General features: G+C 46.7%; 1 protein-coding gene across 2 annotated transcripts in view; it reads left to right on the top strand.

Annotated features, from left to right (window-relative positions):
• The first annotated feature begins 10,675 nt into the window (after positions 1-10,675).
• DCC (DCC netrin 1 receptor) overlaps positions 10,676-18,178 on the top strand; it is a 563,445-nt gene continuing 555,942 nt past the window's right edge. For both annotated transcript variants that reach the window (XM_080371917.1, XM_080371916.1), the window contains exon 1: positions 10,676-11,523. In XM_080371917.1, the coding sequence (XP_080228043.1) occupies positions 11,436-11,523 (88 nt within the window). In that variant the 5' untranslated portion in view covers positions 10,676-11,435. The remainder of the gene's footprint in view (positions 11,524-18,178) is intronic.

Raw genomic sequence — 18,178 nt, 5'->3', positions numbered from 1 at the left:
ATGATCTCAGACTGAAAAGGGCTTTGTTGTGTATTATCTTGAATACTTCTGCTGTACTTCTGCACCATCTTCAGCATCTTACCCAAAAGCTTCTTCTGTCTTCCTGCCTACTCTTCCAGTTTTCCTGTTACTTATTTTTTTCTGTCCAAACTCCATAACCAGATACGATAAAAAAGTAATGTTGGCAAAAAAAGACCCCAAAAAACATGTAGAAGTTTGTCGAATTAATTTTCAGTGCAAGCTCTGTCAAAAAAATGCATTGAGTGGTTTTTTGGGGGGTGTTGGTTTTTTGTTTTGTTTTGGGGTTTTTTTTGAGACAGAGAATGCCTGAAGGAGGCAATGGATGTTATATTCTATGTTTCCACTTTTGGTGGTTGTAGATTCTGTTTCAGTACACAGGTGTAGTACAAATGGAAATCCTGTATGTACACAGCTACTGATATTTATCCAGATTTGTGGAAGCTCAAATCTCTCTTAATCCACTGTTTCACTCTGCTCCTGAATGTAAGCTTTTGTTGCATACGTCCTTTTTGAGATACACAGAAAACAAAGCTCATCTTTAATACCAGTGTAAGAGATGGATTTTATGTTCTGTAGGTTTCAGTTGCTTACTCAGTTCTTAGGCTCAGATATTCAGTGGTAAGCTTTTTATTGTATGCCTTATATATGTTTATGTATTCCTTGAAAGCGTTACTGTTTTGTGATCTGGAAGATTTACAAAAGACTTTTATTTGACATATATCACACCAGGACATTTCTCGTTGCCCCTGGCATGCAGGACTGGTTTTGACTCGATTTGTATTGACTTGATTATTGGGCATTTGATAAACCTAATAAAGCACTTCCTAACATCTGTGGAGCATTAGGAGAAGTGAGTTAATTCCATCCTCACGAGATGATAAGACTTCTTTGTAGATTGATTCCCTAAAATCAGACGTCATGCTGGAAATAAGTGAAAGCTAATTAAAAACTACAATTCTCAAGCAGGGATTACAGAAACCATGGCCATTTAGCGTGAATGACAGTACGGTGAGACATTTCCCTAGTCGGTTTTCACAGCCAGACCTATAACTATGAGGCAGGGAGGATGATTTTGTTTTCTAAAGCAGAACATTCCCCTGTGCTGTACTCTGCTTGTCCTCTTGCTGGTTGTATTTCTGAAGCTATTATTGCATTTCTGTTATGTTCGTATGATAATTGGAATCCACATTAAAAAAAGTGGAGAGGAATGAGAAAACCTGGAATAGAACTTGACATGAATTGACATCTAGGAGCTATACTGATTTATATTCATTGAGAATTATAATCTAAATATGAAGAGAAAGGAGGTAACAACATGTATAACGTCAAATAGGTTGTTATATTTTCTTTGTCTTTTACTTCACATATCACTCCTGAAATTTGAAAGGCTCTTTTGCAGTCCTGGTCTTCTCTTCCTGCCTTAGATAGCAGAGACCTTGACGCTTCTGGTTTTGGGTGAATTGATAGGATCAATTTATAGAAATAAATAGAATCAATTAATAAAACAGAAAATAGTAGGTTTTGATGGACAATGTGTTTGTGCTTGGATGTTAGTTAATGAGTTTATGGGCATGTCTAATTGGGCTATTTTGACATCCATTTTATAGCACTGTTATGTATATGTTACGATACTGGGATGGTAAAACAGTGGTAGCACTGGGAACCCCCTCTGGTCTGCTTTGGTTCAAAGGCTCCATATGTACTGAGCGTGAGAGTGGCCATCCCAGTGAAGGACACATCACACACTTCATTCAGCAGCAATGTAATGTCTTGAATGCTGATTCTGAGAGATGTTGAGCAACTCCTGTCATTAAATTATCGTTAGAGCACTCAGTATTTCCCAGGAATGGCCCCTGGGGACCGAGAATAACAGTGAAGATTCACACCTCTATTTTAGGCAGCATTAGGCAACTAATTGAGTTGTGTTTGAACAAAGTCAGAAGCCTGATTTCCTTACGGAGCAAGTGGAGAAAAATTAGGTACCTCTATGGATGCGTCTGATTTAGAATGTCAAAATGTGCCTACAAGAAACATATCCTGTAGAAAAGGACTCTTGTCTGTAAAAGTCAGGCCGCCATTAGGGGTTGTTGGGTTCCAAGATCTGTTTCAAGTCTCAAAAAACTTCTTCTGAGTAACTTCCCAAAAGGCAAGGGAAAGAAGTTTTAGAAGCAGTATACAACCTCCATGCTCTAACTCCCAGCGCAAGTGTAAGACACAGATACATCTTTATAAAACAAGTTTGAACTAAAATACAGGAAAAAAAAAGATCCACTTTAGGAAGAGAAGAGTTATTTAGCATGCTTTGAAGAACATGTGGCAGATTTCAGTCGCCACAGCTGCCTTGTAGACTGTCAGCTGTTGTATCTGGGGGAAAAGTGTGGACATCTCCTGCCAGTGTGGGCTGACCAGCGCTGGATAGTTACATGGAGAAACATTAAACCCATGGCAGCCTCTGCTAACTGAGATAGCTGCAGGTGCTGAATTTATTCCAGCGATGGGAAAGCGTAACTTTGAGTAAGTGGATTGTTAACGACCCATTCTTTGGCAGCCCAACAATAGTACAATGAGATTAAACAGATGTCATAATTTGTCTGCAAGTATCAGTTTACTTTCCAGTAAAAAATATGGTAACTTTTCAAGCTGAAAAATGGATTTTAAAACAACAAGGGGTCTGTAGGAAAAAGAGGTTTTGAAGTGGCAAGTAACTATGGGCTAACATTTGGACTAGCATTAGGCAGTGTATTCTGTCCCTCATTGGGAGCCATGGCTCGGCTGGTGAGCTGAGCTGCTGTGGGCGATTTTTCCTTTTGTTGTAATTTTGTTTCATCTTGGGCACAGTCCTCCTAGTAAAGGACTTCACATTTGAACAAATTGCTTCTTAGCCTGAACAGTCCAACACAGAAAAGAAAAAAATGACCAGATGCTTGTCTCTTTCCCAGAGGGAAAAGCGCAGTGGTCTAACCGTCGAATTTGACATACCTAATCAGCAGTTCAAGCCCTGGCAGTCATTCAAAGGTAGATAATGCAGACTTGATATTTTGGCTGGGGACTAGATGGTGTAAAGAATTAGGCACAGGCAAAACAGTTTCTAAAGGGAGGTGACAGGAGATGAAAACAAAATTTGTTCAGTACTGTAATTTGTTGTCAACATGACTGCCCTGAGTTCATGGGGTGCTGGGACAGGTGTCATGTCATGACATGAGAAAATCCAGACGAAGGCAGAAAAGAGGCTTAGCTCATGATGCTGGCAGAGGGCAATTTGCTCAGCAGTCGCCCAGCCCTGGTTTAACCTGGAGCAAAGGTTGTGCCTGCCCCAGCTGGGGCAGGCAACATTTGCATGAGGTATGTGAGAGGATCTCAGTTGCGTTGACAGTCTGTAGCCAGTGGCAAGGAGTTTTCCCAAAGAAAGCCAGAATTGTGCCCTCTAACCGTGCGGTCCCCTGCCCAAGGTATGGCTCTAGGCACTCCTTGCAGGCACCACCTCTGCCTGTGGGTAGCTAACACCCTGTTTGATCCCATAATTACATGTGATGTGTGCTGTCACTTCCCCTGCTGATTTCCACAGGGCCAGAGGCCAAAGAAACACAGCCAAGAGTCAAACTGGGCGCATGGCTTCACTTCCATTACTAACCATGTCTTGGGATGACTGGTAACGCTAACAAAGGGTTCGAAGCTGTAGCTCCGGTAGAGGTTTAATCTCTTCTACAAGTTGGGTGGAAGAGGACTGCAGAATTGTGCGGTGTCGCTCACAAAGATTAGGTACTCTTAGATGGACAAGTGTGTCCAGAGGTGTCACAATCACCTGCTGCCCCAAGCAAAGGGAGTGGAGGGCCACACCTATAGGAGTACTGGGTCTGTCACAATTTAGCGGGGAGGCGTTGCCAGTTGTGAATTCAGCTGGATCTAACGGAAATCGTTTCCATCTCTGATTTATAAGAGTTGCAGGCAGTTCCTTACGACATTTCTGGCGTTTAAATTTAGAGGTCATAAATTATTTTCTTATTTAACATTAGCTATAAAATATCCATATTTTCATATATTAATGTAAAATTAGCTGTAATCCTCTGAGACCTGCTATTGACTGGAGTCTGATTTAGTAAAGCTTTTCAACTTTTGCTTCCTCTCACTTTTGTGACTAATCTGTTGACATCAGTGGGGCTTGTCTGGTTGTTCATGCACTTAAAATCAGACATGTCCCTGAGAACCTTTTGGCAATCTGTGAGTAACTTCTGTGCCCTGTTAGTACAAAAATGGCTTTGTCTGCAGACAGCGGGGTCATTTGAGCATGAGGGTCAACAGAAAGGATTAGGCTCTTCCAGAGCTGTTCCTAAAGGAGGTGTGTAAGAGTGATGCATTGAAACTGTGGTTTTTCACTCCATTGGCTGTAATGAAGAACCTCAGATGATTAGGTCAGGTGGAGACTTCTCTATTTTGCATGCCGAAAATTTAAGGCAAAAGAACATTGCCAGGATTGTGCCAGTATGTGAGGAATCCAGCTTTTGCTGTCAGCGCTGTCGCTTATCTCCCAGGACAGTTTAGGACAACGGATTAGTTCCTCCAGCACCTTCTCTGGGGAGCAGCAGCATGTGCTGAGGATGAAGATACAGTGATCAGAATTTGCTTTGAACTCTAAAAACTCAGAAGTTGAAACTGATGGATGGGATGCATGGGTTCCTGAAGGGAAATCAGTGCTTGCAGGGGAAGGTACTTGTGCTGGGTAGGACTGGCTAGGGCTGCAGGAATCTGGGGGAGAGAGCTGGTAAGAGGAGGCAGTGTGGTTCAGAAGGCTTTGCTCCCTGGAGGGCAGAGTACAGAAAGGGAACCAGAAAATACACTGAGATGGTTCCTGAAAGCTGTCATAAAATGAGCATGGTTTCCAAAATCATTAAAAATGAAGCAAATTCACTCTTCAACCTAACTCTTAGAGGCAGCTTCCCCATGTAAGCACAAGGATTTCTCAAAGGGTGTGCTCTGATTTCAGTGCACCACGGAGGCATGACAGTGTGTTGGGCACATGTAGACTTCAAGATAACCTTCAAAAAAATGCAAAGAGAGAAGCTGGGTGTTTTGCAGATGAGGCATGAATTGCTGAATTTTTGTAGCATGTGCTGGCACAAGGTACTCTGGTCTTTGCCTTCGCTCTCTTGAGGGAAAACAAATCTTTCCAGGAGACTTCAAAACCGCTTTAGGAGAAGAAACATCTTGGCAATCCATCAGAGAACAGAATGCACTAGAGGCACCTGAACATCTGACGGTAAGTCACTGAGAATTTCACAGCTACATTTTACTCGGAAAGAAGGTCACTTTCATAAATTCATAAGGCTGAGCTGACTCCCACGTGCCTCGATGTCCAGAAAAGTCCATGGTTCATCCAGCTGGGACAGGACCAGTACCCACTTGCCTAAGAACAGAAAAGAAAAGTTGGCAGGTTTTATTTGTGATCCTCTAGAGAAATGCCAGTTGTACCTTCGTGTAATTTCCAGAGAAGAAACTTTTCTGAAGAAAATGCCCATCTGGAATTATAATGAGGATCAATGAAAATGGAGGAGTGCTGACCTTGGGAAGAGCAGCGTGTGAGTGAAGTTTGCTGAGATATCTTGCACTGCTTATGCTTGATAACTTTGAGAGGATCTCGGCTGCTAAAGTCCAGGATCATCAAAGGAGGAATGACTGGCATGTTTAAAAGTTTGGATATTGCAGCAGACAAACCATTTAATCCTATTTGTTACAGCAGATTGACTGTCCTTTGTTCAAGTTATAAAGTTGTTGTGGGAGGAGAAGGGGAAAAAACTCATCCTTATTTGACAGAATAAGGGAGATAACAGGAAGGTCCGAAATACAGCTGCAACCTTATAATCTGAAAAGTGAACTCCAGGAGAAGTATGGCTGATGCTCACATATTTGCGGTAACCTCCCTGCCAGTCCTGACTGAACGTGCAGCGCTTGCAAAGCCTGTGTGGACACTCACTGAGAAGCTGCTTGGTGCGCAGGAGGATGTGAACCAATGCAAGGACTCGGCAGAAGAAAACCTCTTACTTTATCTCATCTGTCTAATAAGCTCGTTAACTGTAAGCCATTTAGTTAATTTAAGGTTCTTTGCGAGAGGGACTAAATTCTGCTCTGAGATGTGTTGCTGTACTTCTGGAGTAACGTCAGTGTAATTGTTGCGGCTATGTCATGCTTATGTTAGGAAAACTGTGAGCTAAACAAAAAGAACAAAGTAATTACCTATAACCCCCCAAAATAAATACAGACTCTGTAAGATGCGTTAGGTGGCACTTCATAAGGGAAAGATGCCACAGATACGGAAGAACATACACAGGATTTTTTGATCTTGAAAAGTGTTCCTGGGATCGATGGGAGCCCACCTCAGGGAGAAAGGCACCTTGAGGGTTGGTGGGAAGAAAAACAGGTAGGAAAGAAGAAAACTTCACTGCAGCTTAGTTTGACTTGCACCAATTTTCTAATTATGTTTAAAAGGCACTTAAGTAAGTGTGATGAAATTATGTGTTCTGATCTACTGCATAGTTGGATGAATTCATAAGGGTGTATAAAATATTCCTTGTAACAAATGAAAGGGGAGTGGTAATTCTGGAGAACAAAATTACATGAGAAGGAGGTAATTGCACATAATCTTACGGTGGATAATAGTACCTTAAACATGGTTATTGGGATGTAAAAGTCGGTAAAAGGTTAAAGTTTTTGAACAGGTCTCTTGAGGTAGAAGGAACCAGATCCTAGAAAAAGTGGTAATGTGTTCTGGAGTAAACTCTGCAGTTTTCTGCCTTGAATTATCTGTTCAACACTGCACGTCATGGGGGTTAGAGAAGGAAAAGCCTGCTTGGTCATCCCGGGTAAGATGTGCAAAGGAAATCATACATGATGGAAAGCATCGCTGTGGAGCTGAACTCCTAGGGCCCTGGGGCAGACTCCACAGTGCCAGTCAGAGCAGCGGCTGTAGCCAGTGACTGGTGGATATGAGATTTTAATTTCGTGGACAGGAATGGAAACCACCTCCAGCCTAGTGAGTGCTTTTAACCCATCACCTTCAGGGTCATGCTCGCTCCTTTAAGTTCTAAGCCCATGAATCTCCAGGTTTTTTTCTGGCACAGTAGAAGGGATGTGCTTTGGCTGAAAAAGGCAGCAGGTTTTAGTGCAGAAAATGTACGCGCAAAAAAGCCTGCTGGCAGTTAAGTCTTAAAAATAAATACAGGGTTGATTTTTAATGTCCATTGTAGGATCTACTGCGGTTTTATGATCTGGATCTGACTAGAAGATCCTTCCCAGGGCTTGGCTCTGGGGCTGTAGGCAAAAGAGCAAGATTTTTCCATAGGCTAAGGGAAGAAGGCAGCTGAGTGACTTAGGTGGTTGTGGCCCATCTTGCCAAGTCAGGATGCAGTGGCTGATGGGGCAGTTGTTTGTCCTAAGACCCAGATGTGGCTTTATGGGTCCCTCTATCCCCTTATACTTCCCAAAAGGCCAGCAATGTTAATTCCACTGATGTGGAGCTTGTTTGTTTTGAGGCACATGCCAGCCTTTTATTCCTCAGGATCTGCATTCAGATCGAAAGCAAAAAATTAGTTTAGTGGTGAAAACCTGCTCGCCCATTTGCAAAGCTCATAAACACCCAGTGCACAGTGCAGCACAGTTGGAGTCTGTTCCTGAAGAAGCTCAAGGCAAAAATAAGAGGGATCACATGTCAGAAGAAAGCGCAGCGCTTGCCTATTTTCTGCCTGGTTCACATCAGTTCTGTTTGCCCGCCACTAACATTCACTCAGAAGTTGGGAAAATGTACACAATTGCCATATAACTCTGCTGGACAGCTTGAGAGAGAATGGCCGCTTCTAATACTCTATCTTTGCTCATTGTTTACTTTCATATACAGTTCAGCAAGACTTAATATGTTTTCGCTGCTGGAATACATGCAAAAGTTAAATAGAAACCCAAGATATGGAACTTGCAAACTGCAATGCAGAAACTCTCAGTGATACCTTGAAACAGCTGAGCTGCAACGGCATGATTGTACGAACAGTCCTGTTGGCTTTTCAGCTTTAGGCTGACCAATCTGAATTTTATATTTCTTTAATAGATTAGAAAATACACTTGCTTCACATAATACATAAAGTCATGTGCTGGGTGATAGATTCCAGTCCAGCTTGTGGTATTCTTGGTCATATAGACTTGTACCTGAAGATGTTCCCTGTGCTTTGAAGTAATTGTGCTGTTTATTAGGGAAAGGTCTGCTCCCCAAAGGACTGGCAGAATCTCAGAGAGAAACTCCTATCTCTGTGCAGCTACAAGTTGTAAGTAAGATTATCACCCTGTGTTGCTGTGTGTGTTCAAATAGGAAGAGTCTTGGCCACTTACTGGCAGAAGTCTTGGTTCTGTTTAAAACAGAAGCTTGCATTTGCTCAGCTTGCTATTTCCTTGGAGCCAAATCCATATTTAGAGTTAAGGCTGTTTTTTATTTGTAAAATTAGGCTTTGCAGGATGAAAAGTGTTTCTGCTACGTGAGCAGACACTCAAGGAAAGGCTCATTTTGGAAGGGCAGTTTTTAGAAACTGGTTGTGAAGAGCCACTTGGCGCTCACACTGAGAACGTTGTTGTGTAGCACTGCAGAATTACAGAATTGCATGTTGGAACATGCCAGTAAAGTGGAAGGGAGAAACCCCACCCCCAACTACAAATGCCTTCTACCTGTAGTCCTTTCACTTTCAATAAGGGCCACTCTTTTAACCTTCATGATAATGGACCACATGCAACTTACCATGCAGTTATCTCAACGTTGTGGAGGACTTACTGAGAATAGAAGATGGAACAATGCTGTTCAGAGAAGATCCCTTTGTGCATCTGTGGGAGTTCAGAGCATGGTGGTGTCTGACAACCAGGAAGAAAGCTGGCATTGCGAGAGCTGCATTGAACACGCAAGCAGTAGTAGTGAAAACAGAGATAAGGCAGGTCACAGAGGAAGTGAGAAAAAAGAAGACCAAAATAATGAGCAAAGCCAGAGAACAGCAGAGTCAAGTTGCAGACAAACAGCAACAAGTGCCAGAAATATGGTCTTTGCAGAAGGGGGATGCCTCATAAAACCAGAGCAGAGGAGTTGGTGTGTGAAAGCTTCTGGAACGGCAATGGAAGCACCCTCAAGAGCAAGGGATGGTGAGGGTGGTGGAGCATGGGCAGTCTGTTGTGAGGAATAGGGTGGTAGGGTGCCTAACCTAGGGCCCTTGCCCTGAAGACTGGGCTGGGTAATTTCTAGAGACACACCCACCCACCCACCCACCCACCCACCCATGCAAAAGTCTATAGGCAGGTAATGAAGGTGTTTGCACAAGACTTGTGCCTGACCAGTGGAATTAACGTAGTCAACTAGCTGTCTGAGCTCCTCAGCTTTCATTTCCTACCCAGTGTGTGCTTTTTCCAGCAGCCAGAAGGTTACTGAAATGCGTGTCGTAGCTCAGTATGTTCCACTTGCAAGAAAAGCGGGTGGAGAACGGCCAAGTAAGCTGCACAAGGTTGGGGTTCCTCAGCTGCTGGCAATGCTTTTGCTGCTGTGGAGACCACGGTTTGACCTAAGGCATGACATGCTCTAATTAAGACAAAGCAACAATTGCAGGCTGAGCATATTGGTTTGCTGGTGATTTTAAATTATTCTTGCATAAAGTCATGTGGAATTGGAAAGGCAGAATCCCAGAAGAAACACAGCCGAGCTGCAGACCTCTGCCTGAGATTTGAATCCTGTTTCCCCCGAGGTATACTTTATGTAAATACTCAAGCTGTTGATTCTCACTCATCCAAAATTCGGGCTCAAGGGAAGACACAGGCAGTGCCACCACCATGGCTGCAAGCTCTTTCTCTGCAGGAGGAGGCTGCCTGGCTATGGCCCCGGGTGAGGAGTACTCTTCCATCCCACCTTCACATGCAAGTACATCCCACGATGCCAGTGCCGCATCCTGCTCTCATCCCTGAGAGCCAGTGCCTGGGGCTGCACGGGGGCTCAGCACCCTACTCCCAAGCATTCAGCACTTGTGAACTGTGACAGGTTCTCCTAAAACAGCCTGGGTGCTCCTGAACGGCCCCTTGGATCCAGCTCGCTCCCTGCCTGATTGCGACTGGAAGTGCTCAATCCTTTCTGCTTAACGCTTCACCCCCAATTACAGAATTTCTGCGTTACATCATGTATATTGGGGGCTGCATTTGGGCTGCCACCCCCCCACGAAGGTTTAATACAGCCCGTTTGGTGGCTCTGGACATCCAATGGTGGCATCCGGTGTATCTGTCTTGGGAAGCGTTGGTGCCGATCCTGGGCTGCAGGATCTCCTGCGGGCTGGCTCCTGTGGTCTGTGCCTCCTGGCTGTGCCCTCTGGTTCTCTCCTAATTTTTTTCTCAAGTGCCTGATGTTTGGGAGAGGCTTCCTCCTTCCAAACTCTCGGGCCTGGGAGACCTGCGTGGGCCCCTTTGACCCGGGGGTGCGGAGCCTCGGCCAGACCCCAGCTGCGCTGCCGCAGGGTGCCCGGGGGTCCCGCGGAGGGGACGGGCGCAGGGGGGCGCCGCGGGGGCGGGGGCGGGGGCAGCGCACGGGAACAAAGCGCGGCGGGCCGGGCCGGGCCGGGCCAGGCCAGGGCCGCGTTCCCCGCAGGAGCCGCCTGCCCCCCCCCCGCCCGCCCGCCGCCTTGGCCAGATGCGGCCTCCAGAGGGCGACAGCGCTCCCCGGCGCGCTGCGGCGGCCGCTGCCCAGCGCCGCCCGGCCCGGCCCGGCCTCCCGCCACCCGGCCCGGCGCGGCCCGGCCCGGCCCCCTCCCGCCCCCGCTCGGCGGCCCCCGCCCCCGCGGCCGCACGTCGGGGCTGCAGGCGGCGGGGCGCAGCGCGCGTACCGAGTGAGCGCCGCAGCCCTTCCTCCGGCGGCTGCTTGCGGCGCTGCCCCGCGCCGCCGGGCTGCACCGCTCCGCCTCCCCCCTCCCCCTCCGACTATTTATTTTGGTCAAATCGGTTTGATTTTTTGGACTCGGCACATGGAGCCGCCGCGACTCTTTTGATGCACGCCGGACGGCTTTTTTTTTTTTTTTTTTTTTTTTCTTTGGAGGGGGCAGGATTTTTCTCTGTCTGCTTTTCCACCGGTGGGAGGACCTTTCCCCATCCTTCCCCGTCTCCTTGAGTTAGTTCCCTGCACGCTCGGGAGCCTCGGAGCCTCCTGGCCTGAATGCAACTTTTTTTCCTCCCCTTTTGCTGATCCCTGTCAGTAGGGACCGACAGGGAAAAAACAACAACAAAAAAGCCCAACCAAACAACAAAAAAAACCCAACCACAAACCATCAACCCAACCCCGGCGAGGAGGAGGCAGAAGGGGCTGTGCGTGCATGTGTTGTGGTTGCTGCTGGTGCTCAGGACCCGAATTTGTAGGTGTGCGTTGAAATATGGAGAATAGTCTTGGATGTGTTTGGGTACCAAAGCTTTTTCTCCTCTTCGGGTTTACGCTGGCGAACCTGCATCCTCGAGTCTCCGGTAAGTCAGCGCTGCCTTATTTTCTCGTTGCACCCCGGGGCGAGGGGGATTTTTTCCCCGCATCCCGAAGGAATGTGCCCCTTTCCTTTCTGCTAATGGACTTTTCTCCCCCTCTGCAAACGCGGTTTGGTTTTTCGGGGGGTTTTGTTGTTGTTGTTGCTGCTGCTCACCGGGGTGAGCTTGTACATCACTTCCCACGGATGGGAAGGGGGAACCAGGGTTAGAAGCGCTTTGGAGAGAAAGGGCAGCACTGGGAAGAAGGAAATCCACGAAAATGAAAAGAAAAATGTGGCAGGAGGTGGCATAATAGGGGTGTAAGTGTGTGCCGAGGCGGTGGTGGGGTTAGTTCCCGTTCTCTTTTTGCACCTGATCCCTCTTCGCCTGTAGCTGGTGGGGTCTGTGGGCTGAAACCGAGGGAAGGGTTTTGCCTTTGCTGGGCAGAGGAATAAAAGCAGCAGCTGAGTTAGCAAGGCAGAAAACGCAGTTATCTGCAAAGCATCTCCCAACTCTATTAGGCTGCGATTCTTCGGGGCTGCCCCTCTCTCGCCGCGCTTGGCAGGCACATTTCTAATTAAAAATGGCAAAACCAGTTGTGTGTAGAAGCGGGGTCGCGCAGGAACGGAGGGGACCGCTACGGTGATGCTCTAGGGGGCTACATGTGCGGGGGTGGGGGGTGGGGGGTAGAGAAGGGATCAGCAGCACACAGCTCTCTTGTTCCAATAAGAATGGAAAGAGAAATTGGGAGCGTGAGCAAAGAAGTGTTAGGAACTAAGAAAGTGCAGCTTGGATATGCAGGCGGCTCGGGGCATGAGTGCATGGGGAAGGGGGATGCGTGCAAGGAAATTCTGTTCTCCGGTGCTCGTTTAATTTTCTCCAAAAGCAAAGGAGGAAACACTTCAGTAGGACAAACCTGGGGAAGGGGGAGCCTGGAAAATACAAAAAAAAGGGGTCTGAGCACACGTCTGTGCACGCTGCTTTTGCAGCGGCGGCGGAGGAACAATGGGAACCAACTCCCCACAGCACACACACCAGCACTAAAGCAGATTTTTGTGATGGGGAAAAGCGCTGCATATGAAGCGTTTTGCAAGACCGATCCTCACTGTCTGCTGGCAAAGCTCAGGTTATCAGCTGTATGCAAATGGCAGTCACCCATGGAGGGGGCGCTTCCTTGACACACAGATGGGTGCGTGTTTTGATTGTCCTGGTTTTGGGGAGTTAGCAAGTAAACTGGGAGACGCTTCTCTGCCAGACCTGGAGGTTTATTTCACATGTGTGCTTATGTGCATCTGTGCACGCGTGTCCCCGTCATTGTCCTCTGCAATTACTTCCGTGGAAGGTGGGACCTGGGCAGTGAGGGCAGGGTAATGAATAGGGGTGTCTCTTGCCCAGCGTTAAGGCAGGGAGATGGGAGACATGGCAGTGATCCTCCTTCAAGGAAGATGATTGACTTGCAGGCTCCTTTGCTGCCAAAGGAGGGGATGAAGTGAGGAGCAAAGAAGGCCGTGTGCTGTGTCAGGGGCCAGGCATGCTGCAAGCCCTTTGCTCTCCCGACGTGGTGTGGGCATCGGTATTGTTTTGTGATCCTTGGAAGAAACAGCCTGTTTTCCGGCGGCACGTCTTGGTTGTGTGTTTCAGACCCCATACACAGGTGTTTATCGCGCTGATTTTGAAGGCGGCGTCTTTGCGTTGCACCCGATTCCTCGCGCTGCGCTTCACAAGCTGCAAACGGGCAAAGTTGTCCCAGCGTCGCAGCCCCGGGGGCCGTCGTGAGTTTGTGCTTTCCTGAGCATTCTTGTCGCTATCTCAAGTCAGCCGACAGCACTGAAGAAAGCAGATCCTGCCCTTCTCTGGCAAGGCTGTGGCCTCTGCTTGCACACCCTGGCGTTCGCAGCCCACTGTGGGCAGGAGGTGCAGGCAGCGCGCTGTGCCTGGCATGGTCCCCACACAGCAGGGCACGGGCAGGCAGCGAGCGCCGCTAACAAAGGGCTCCTGGAGATGCTGCACAATGGGGCTGGCTCCTCTCTTGCTCCCTGCCCAAAGCCCGGAGCCGCCGTGGGCACACAGGGATGGGTTCGAAACTTTGGTACCGAAGGGCAGCGGGTGTGTTGGTGTGCGGGCAGGGACACGCCACTTGTGCACCGGACTCAAGTCCTGCGTCTGTTGTTGGCCATTGTGCACCAGGGGTGAAACATTTTGGGGAATGAGACAAAAAGTGAAGCACACCATCGGACTTTTCCTGGTTAAAAACATGGCCAGAAGAACCACAGAATGGCAGTGTTTGCCATTTTGGAAAGAGACAGTGGAAAATGTGTTCCTGATAAAGATAGATGTAAATTATGTAGTGTTTGATCATTATGGTGCGGTGTGCTTTGTTCTGTGCAGGCATTAAGGTAACCACAGAATACTTTCACTTTTTTTTTTTTTTTTTTTTTTTTAAATCTGTAGGTGGGAATTGAACTCAATCTCAAAGGGTTTTTGTGAATGGCTTCTTGTGTTTGGTGTCTTTAACTCCCACTAGATCTTGGTGAGAAATTTAGTGTTAGTGCAGCATGTCAGAGCCCAGCGATGTCTGGGTACTATGGCAATCACTTCTGTGAGTGGTGCAGTATAAATCACCAGTGACCTGTCACAGCATCCATTTCACATGCGCTGCAGTTGCCCTCTGTTACGAGGCATTTGAGCCACGACATGTATTCTAGGAGCGGGGTAACCTCGGTGCGCTCACCAGAGTATTTTTAAAAATGGAAATGAGTTTAGTTGAGGATGAGCAATTTACATTTGAGTAGTTGTCTTTCTTCCTATCGTCTGTTGAATATTTTTTGTATTCCACACTTCCTGTTTTATGACTTTTTGTCCTCACTTCTCCCTTCTCCACATGCATATGGATACAGAACCAGTGCAGACTTAAAATACAGAGTCAGGAATGTTTGCTTTCAATGAGGTTATGCCAAATGCAATCCTCTCCAGATTTCACACTTGGTTCATTTATCCTTGACTGCTACTCCCTTGTCCTTGCCAATACAAAACTGAGCGTGAAAGATCTGTTCCAGGGCCCAAGACATGGCAGCACCATCAAAATATTCTCCTTGTAGTTCCCTGTTTATCTGAACCCATCCATCTTTGATTGTCTGTTTTATGCTGGGACCATAACATCTTTGGGGCAGGACTGTAAGGGCTTTGCTGTGCAGATTCACAGCAGGAGCGTGGGCTGCAGTGAGGGCTTCCAGGAGCAAAATGATTAATAAATACATTGAGAAGAAAACCTGTGGGACTGCTTGTTCCAGATGCAGCTTGCAGTCCAGGCAAGTTTTTCACATCATCCAACCGAGCTGAAGTTCAGAGCCCAGTGCACTGATCTTGCTGTTTGTATTCCCCAGGAGCAGCCTGGGTGGAGATGGAGAAGTGCGTGCTGCCTTCTCTGAACCCACCTGGGCTTTCACTCCTCTGCCAAGGAAGCAGAAAGCTGAGTTTTGCATCCCAGTCCTGTCTCACATTTTGACTGGCAAAAGCCTGGATGCTGTATGTGGGCTGCTATTTCCCAGTAGCGTGTTAACACCATCCTGCAATAATCTGGGTTCTGCCTGAGCTTGGTCCCTGAAGCGTGTGTTGCATGTGACGCCTGGGTTGGCCTCTGCTAATGGGAGACTGCTGTCAATCCAGTGGCATGACAGCTAAAATAGCTCTTTCAGAGTCATTCATCAGATGCTCAGCACACGGATTTTTCCACCAGATGTCCTTTAGAGGGCTAATACTGGTTTTTTAAACGTTATTTTTATGAGATAAAATAATGCCATGAAACCGAGCGTTTGCTCTGCGCCTGCTTGCACGGCGTATCCAGCTGCAAGGGTGAACTCTGCAATGAGTTTGCACCTCCGTTCTGGAGGAGGTGGTAAAAGTTGTAGAGACTTCAGCAAATGTGCTAATGTGAGGAAGCTGTGAAAGACGTTTGCCCTTTCCTGGTATTTTAACATCTTCCCGGACTCAAGCTTGCCTGATCCCCTCTGTGCTAGCCTACAGGAAGGGTTAGCCATGTCACTGTGCGGGATGTAGGGACACTCGGACCCAAAGGCTACACAGGAGCCAACAGGTGGGTTCTCGCCACAGTTTTGATGTTGCAAACCCCTTGATGGGTGCGATTTAGGAAAGTTAGTCGCTTCATGTGTTGAACAAAGTTGTGAAAGAAGCTGACCCTCAAAAGAGGGGGAACCACACTTTTGCTTGCCCGATTTTCCCTTCTGCTAAAATGCAGATCTGTAACAGCATGAGTCAGTACAGCCAGTCTCTTTGTTGTAATACAAATAGATGGAAATTTCTTAAAATGTTGGCCTTGCTGGAATAAAAAGTATACTGACAAATTCCACCAAAGCTTTCATGATTAATTAACTAAAGGCAAAAAAATTCACTTGCTCTGTTAAAATTATCCCTTGGGTGAAACAGTGAGCTAAATTTTTTATTTCCATTGGAATCCAAAGTAAACACTCTAGCCCTGTCCTCCTTTCCCTTGCATCCCTCTTACCGCAGCCATGGTGCCCCGGGCTGGATGGGGATGCTCCTGCCCAGGAGCAAGAGCATCAGCTGGGGAGGTAGCACCCAAGTCTGCAGGGTGTAGAGTAGTCCCCATTCCTCGGAAGACATCTGCTACCGAGTGCTCTTTGCTATTCCCCACGTCTCTGAACACCCGGACTTTTAATTTGCCCGAGTGAATTCCTTTCTCCATGCTGGCCTGAAAATTCATCTGCTGAAAAATAGGTGCCAGAAGGTTCCTCATTGGAACGGTGAGGGTGTGCTGCAGGCAGAGCTGAGCTCAGGTGGTTTGCAGGGAACTGGCTTCGGTATCTGTATTTCTGATGCTCAATTTAAAGGATTTCTTCAATAGTTGTTGTGGGAATGGCATGCATTGTTACTGGGTCTGATCCCTGGGAAATAACTCTACTTAATGCGCCCATTACCTGTCACCTCCTCCACATCCCCTTCTGTAAACCCTACTGTCTGGTTGACCATTTCTGATGTTGAAAAGGAACTGTGGTCTCCTCTGCAAGACAAAGGATGCTTAATGCTTGGCAGTCTTTTTTTTTTTAAAGAGGGGTGGAGAGCCTCCGGCATTTGAGATTTGCTCCTTTGCTTCTTTTGAACAGCCTTCTGTAAGGAAAACTATCAAAATGTGGAAAGCAGATGACTGAAAGTGAAGTGTATCTCCTGACTGCTGACAATAAATTCACTGCTAAAAGAGAGTATATTATTCCTGAAAGATAACACATCAGATAATTGTAAACCTAGTGGAATTGTTTCTTTCTGACAACAGTTTCTCAATTTCAGCTTTGATGTGAAAGGCTACAGCTAAATTGGGCTAATGATAGAACATCTCGCTCAAGAGTTTGGAGATGTCTGCACTATAAAGGAAACAGAATTCTCAGAGAGGCACGATAAATGCACAGTTAATGTCTCAATTTCTGTCTTGGTTGATGGCAGTTTTTGTCGATAGTAATGCCGATATGTGCTGTAATTTTATGAATGCTCTGAAGTATTCAACATATATTGAAAACTGCTCTAAATTGGTGCCCAAATTTTCAGCAAAGTATTGGTTGTCACACAGAGAGGCTGAAGGAACAGTACCTTCTTGGAAATGGCATCACTGGTTGAAAACTGGGTATCTTCTTGCCCTGCAAAGTAGTTTAAAGCAGGGAGATGACTGATGGTTTGATGATTTTGTTTACTTTTCTGATGCTTTATGAGCAATCAGATTCACTGGATTGATCATGGGTGCCCAACCCATGGTCATGCCTTGCTGTGCTGGGGGCTCACAAGGTACCTCCTTTCCCAGCTTGGAAGCAGAAGGTGAACAACCACCAGCTTTGTCATTTCCAGAGCTTTGATGCCCATTTCCCAAACGTTTTGGGAAACAGCATCCCGGCCAGCTGAGAAGTTTGACTCATTGAAACAAATACTTGCTGTCCTTCTCTTCTGGGGTCTTACAGCAAGAACAAAGGGTGACAAAAATAGATAAAAGTGTAAAATAAAGGTACTGGAAATTGCACAGGAAAGCTCCGGCTCTGTGCACATAGCTTCCTGGACAGTGAAGCAACCCCAACCACCAATGCAAGTGTTCCAGAGTACAGTTGTGGTAGCTGGAGAGGGTAGGGTAGCTGGACACTTACGGCGACACCGTGTTACAAAATGCAGAATTCATCCAGATCAAGGAGGTGGTGCTTGCACGACCTGCATGTACCATGGGATAAGCATGTACCGTGGGATAAGGATGTACTGTGGGAGGTGAAACTGCTTGTTGGGGAGTGGATGGAGAGCTTTATAAATTGCAGGGTTCTGACTCTTTTGAGAGGCTCTGTAGATTAGCTGAGCTAAGGTCAGCTCTTCAATCACTGGAGGAGCTCTGCAATGAATGACAGTCTCCTAGTTCATATTTTTATCATTTATATATAATAATAGTTTCACGGCCTGGTGTCTATGTTCTGTATACCCTGTTAGGCAATGGGGGCTTCAGATGTTATGTTGACAGAGACTGGTGTTTGTCCTGCACAGGTGAGGAGCTACATTTCTGTGTTTCCAAGCTGCCTTTCCTTATTGCTTTTCCTTTTTTTTTTTTTTTTTCTTCCTCAATATCATAGCTCCATTCTTGCCTCTCATTTCTCGAGTTCTT

The sequence above is a fragment of the Falco punctatus genome, assembly GCF_963210335.1.
Source record: "Falco punctatus genome assembly, chromosome: Z".
Classification (NCBI taxonomy): domain Eukaryota; kingdom Metazoa; phylum Chordata; class Aves; order Falconiformes; family Falconidae; genus Falco; species Falco punctatus.
This window is presented reverse-complemented; position numbering and strand designations above follow the sequence as displayed.